General features: G+C 26.5%; 1 protein-coding gene across 3 annotated transcripts in view; it reads left to right on the forward strand.

The window, feature by feature from the left end:
- LOC108755995 (renin receptor) overlaps positions 1-2,514 on the forward strand; it is an 11,445-nt gene extending 8,931 nt beyond the window's left edge. The window contains exon 8 of one of the 3 annotated variants that reach the window (XM_018499519.1): positions 2,026-2,514. In XM_018499519.1, the coding sequence (XP_018355021.1) occupies positions 2,026-2,105 (80 nt within the window). In that variant the 3' untranslated portion in view covers positions 2,106-2,514. The remainder of the gene's footprint in view (positions 1-2,025) is intronic. The other 2 variants (XM_018499528.1, XM_018499536.1) reach the window with 2 other exon arrangements.
- Positions 2,515-4,289: the final 1,775 nt, after the last annotated feature.

Consider the following 4,289-nt stretch of genomic DNA (forward strand, 5'->3'; position numbering starts at 1 on the left):
CAAAAAGATATGAAGATCATCTTCATTTTTTAAACTGAAATTGTATAATTTTTTTACACAATGTGATTCCTCTAATTATTTTACATATAAAAGTATTAAGAGATATAAAAAACCAATAATTTACGAGATGTCTTATACTTTATTCTGGCATATATTGACATAAAATGTTAAATGATTCGTAAACTATTAATTTTGTAATAATCGTACTTTAATATTTTATATTATAATTTTATGAATAATGAGATGCATTAATTGAGGGAAAAAAAACACATAGTTGCTTTAAAAAATATATGTATGCGAAATGGATAATTTTTTAAATAAGCAATTATGTATTTTCTTTCCACCAATTAATTCATCTCATTCTCTGTTCATTAAAGTATGTTAAGGTACAAGTATGTTAAGTAACGATAAAAAAATAGTTTACGAGTTATTTAATATTTTATGTCAATATGCCACGATAAAATATAAAATATCTCGTAAACTATTGTTTTTTTTATATCTCTACCTTAATATTTATGTGCAGAATAATTAGAGGAATCATATTGTTTAAAAAAAATTATACAATTCCATTTAAAAAAAATGGAGATGACTCATATCTTTTTGGCGTCTCCTAGAAGAAAAACGACGTGACCAAAATATCTCTTAAAACCGTTCCACTTTCATGAAACATTTTTTTCCTATCATAAAAACCAAGCGAGATATTTCAGATGCTTGAATTAAGTGGGACACCCTGTATATAGTACATATGTATATTTTAGATATACAGTGTCTCAAATTTAAATGACCAAACTTTGAGGGCACATAGGGGATCTATAAACTAAGACAAAAAGTCCTTTAGAGATATGTTCATTTTTGCTTCGTTTTGAGGAAAATTGCAAAAAAATATAAAAGTTTTTATTTTTGTACTTATCTATTCACACTTGTTTGTCACTTGCTTAATGCAGATATTATTTAAAATGTTGACCTCTTGCAGAAATGCACGCATTGCATCTTGTATGAATAGCTTATGTTGCAGTCAAACACTGATCTAGTCAACGCAAATTCGCCAATCCGGCACTCTTCTGTCTGGAGTTCTTCGACACCTATATTCTCGCTCTGCTTCTGAAGCATTATCGTTGAAATCGTACACGAAAACAATAATATTCCGAAAATTAAGTTTTGTCTTTTTTTGTGATTTTCTCCGAAACGAAAATTAAAATTAAGCATATCTCTGAAAGACTTTTTCTTAGTTTATCGATTCCTCAAACGCTTTCGAAGTTTGACTATTTAAATTCAGGACATCCTGTATATAGGTATATCTATACATATATATATAATTTTATTAGATATCTATACATGTATATAGGTTATATATAATATATTTATCTACATATTTATATTTAGCTACATAATTATACTGTTTTGAAAAGGAATCTCGACTACCAGAATTTATAATAAAAAATGAGGGTTCCCATTTAAAAAACTCAAGATGATATTGATATGGCATTTCCAAGATCATTCAAGATCAAATCAATATGTGTATACATGATGGGTAACTTGATACCTTACAAATTTTTTTCAAACATTTTTTTCCGGAAACATCTTTTTGAGATAATCTAATGCCCTTTTTGTTATATCCTGTATATACCAGAGTTGGAAAGTAATGCGTTACTTTTTTCCGGCAACCATCGTTATTGTTTTGTTTGTAATATAATAGTAACTTCGTTACATTTTTACAATAATGGTAATGATTCAATCGTTACTTTTATCATTATTTTAGTTATTATTGGATAAGTCGAATTAGATATTTCAATATTGCTGGGATTCGTTACTTTTTCAAGTAACAGTAATGAGTTATTTTTAACCAAAACTAATTATAACGTTATTTTTTTAAACTAATTAACGTTCCCATCTCTTTTGAATAACTAAATGTTACAAAAACAAAGATTTGTAAGTTGTTAATCAGTTCTTTGGATAATTATATTTAATCATTCAACAAAACAGCTTGAACATGATGATAAGATTTTCATATCTTAATAATTTCAGTCGCCATCGCCAATATGGATCCAGGACGAGACTCTATCATTTATAGGATGACATCAAATCGAATGAAGAAAGATAATTAAGTGTAAATATAGAATTATACATATATATAATATATATAAGTAACATAATTTTGTAATATATGTTTCTGTGCAAAATGTAGATTGTGAAATGTTGATTGAAATGTAGATCGAAGCATCTATATATGTATTATCCATTTTAATTCGAGTGTGTTTAAGAGTAGGAAAGTAGATTTCTATTACTTATTCTAAGGATTTCTTAAATTTGATGATCCAAGCTCTTGTCAGAGCTATTTAAATAGCAAGGATATATATAACTGTATTATTTTATAGTATAAGAAATTATTGTTATATCGTTATAAAATTTCTGGAAATTTGTATATCTCTTGAAAGCTCAAGATTGTCCTAAATATAACGTAATCATACAAATTAAAACATTTTATGTATTTTTAGTCGTTATCAGAAAGAATCCTGCACAAATGTTATGGAAAATGGGTCTTGGTCAAATTGTTTTAAATTTTAATATTTTGTAACTCATTTCAAGTTGATTAAAAATTCTTATTGGAATAAATCTTTAAATGCCCTTAGTTTTTGTTTTAGGACCTTCGGAAAATCGTTATATTTTATATGAAAAATAACAGAAAAATCGAAATAAATCTTTTTTACTACACTTGTGCATGTATCAGTAGTACGTTTACAATTTTAATTTTTCGCCCGTTCTTAGAATTGAACACTCGGAATGAACGATATGGATACGATGACTGTTTCATTCCTTTAGGAGGTGCTTGACGTCCTCGTGCCTCACGGTGTTTGGTATTTAATATCGTAATAATATTTTTTCGAAATATTGGAAAATGTGATACTTTTTTCGTGATATCATGTCCGACAGATTTTTCCATGATATATGTATACAGCAGGGTTGGCAAACATTACTTTTCCATTAACAGTTACTTTGCCGTTATTTTTTATAGTAAATCATTTGATGACGATGTTGCAATTTTTTACGGTAATGCTAAATAACTAAACGCTAAGGTTGTGCTAAGATTAAAAAAGTCACTTTGAAAAGTAATTTGTCATCATTACGCATTACTTACTGAAAAAAGTAATAAGTAACGAGTAACGTTACTTCTTAGAAGTAACGCGTAAAAAGTAACGCATTACAAATTAATGGAAAAAGAAGTTATGTACAAAATAAACATTTTGAACAATATCTATATCAAGCAAGTGAATAAATACAACGTGAAAGCTGCGTTCCATTGCATGCATAATGCACATAAGGTATCATTTTATTCTTGTTTGATACTCGTGTGAACAAGGATAAAATAAAACGTCATGCACAGTATGGGTGCAACGTAATGCAGCCCAAGTGATGAGAAAGTACAAAAATGAAAACTACGTTTTGTCTTTTTTTGCGATTTTCTCCAAAACGAAGCAAAAACGAGCATATCTTTACAAGGTTTTTTTTCTTAGTTTATTAATCCTCTACACGTTCCCAAAGTTTAGACATTTAGATTCGGAACATCCTGTATAGAAAAATATTCAGTATTAAAAATATGTAATATATATATACCAGTAACATATCAATTGCATTTTCTGATATTAGTTGTTTATCTATTTATTTATTCAATCTTCTAATAACTGTACTTTCGATTTTAATCTTTTAATTTGTTTTCGAAGAATATTCAAACGTTTTTTATGTTCAACTAATTGTAAGTCAAAACATCGTTTAGCATGATATGGAGTAAAAAAATATTCTTTATAATCTCCTATTCTTGCAGGTTGCCAAATCGTTTTAGTTACAAAAATTAATTTTCTCAAAAGAAGAAAATGTTTTATATAATTCATATTTTTTTACAAGTTTTAACAAATCTGTCTTTTAAAAAATAAAAATATTACTGTATAATATATGTTTCTGCTGTTGATTATCATCTAATGATCTGTTTCTATTTAACATACCTATTTATCTTAAATAAGGTGCATGAATGTTGCATTCTATATGACAACATTAAAAACAAATATATTCTAAATAAGTCATTATTTCATAATGAATAATTTAAAATATTTAAATAATTTAAAAATTCTGCATTATATTTTTTATTTTAAAAAACAAAATTACTCAAATTTTATTTCTGAACTTCATCTTTATCTATTTCTATTGTATTATCTACAAAGTTGATGGAAAAACTCAATTTGATTATAAGTAATTGAAGAAAACATAGAATATTTTTGTGCTTTAAAAATAAAAAC

The sequence above is a fragment of the Trachymyrmex septentrionalis genome, unplaced genomic scaffold (assembly GCF_001594115.1).
Source record: "Trachymyrmex septentrionalis isolate Tsep2-gDNA-1 unplaced genomic scaffold, Tsep1.0 scaffold126, whole genome shotgun sequence".
Classification (NCBI taxonomy): Eukaryota; Metazoa; Arthropoda; class Insecta; order Hymenoptera; family Formicidae; genus Trachymyrmex; species Trachymyrmex septentrionalis.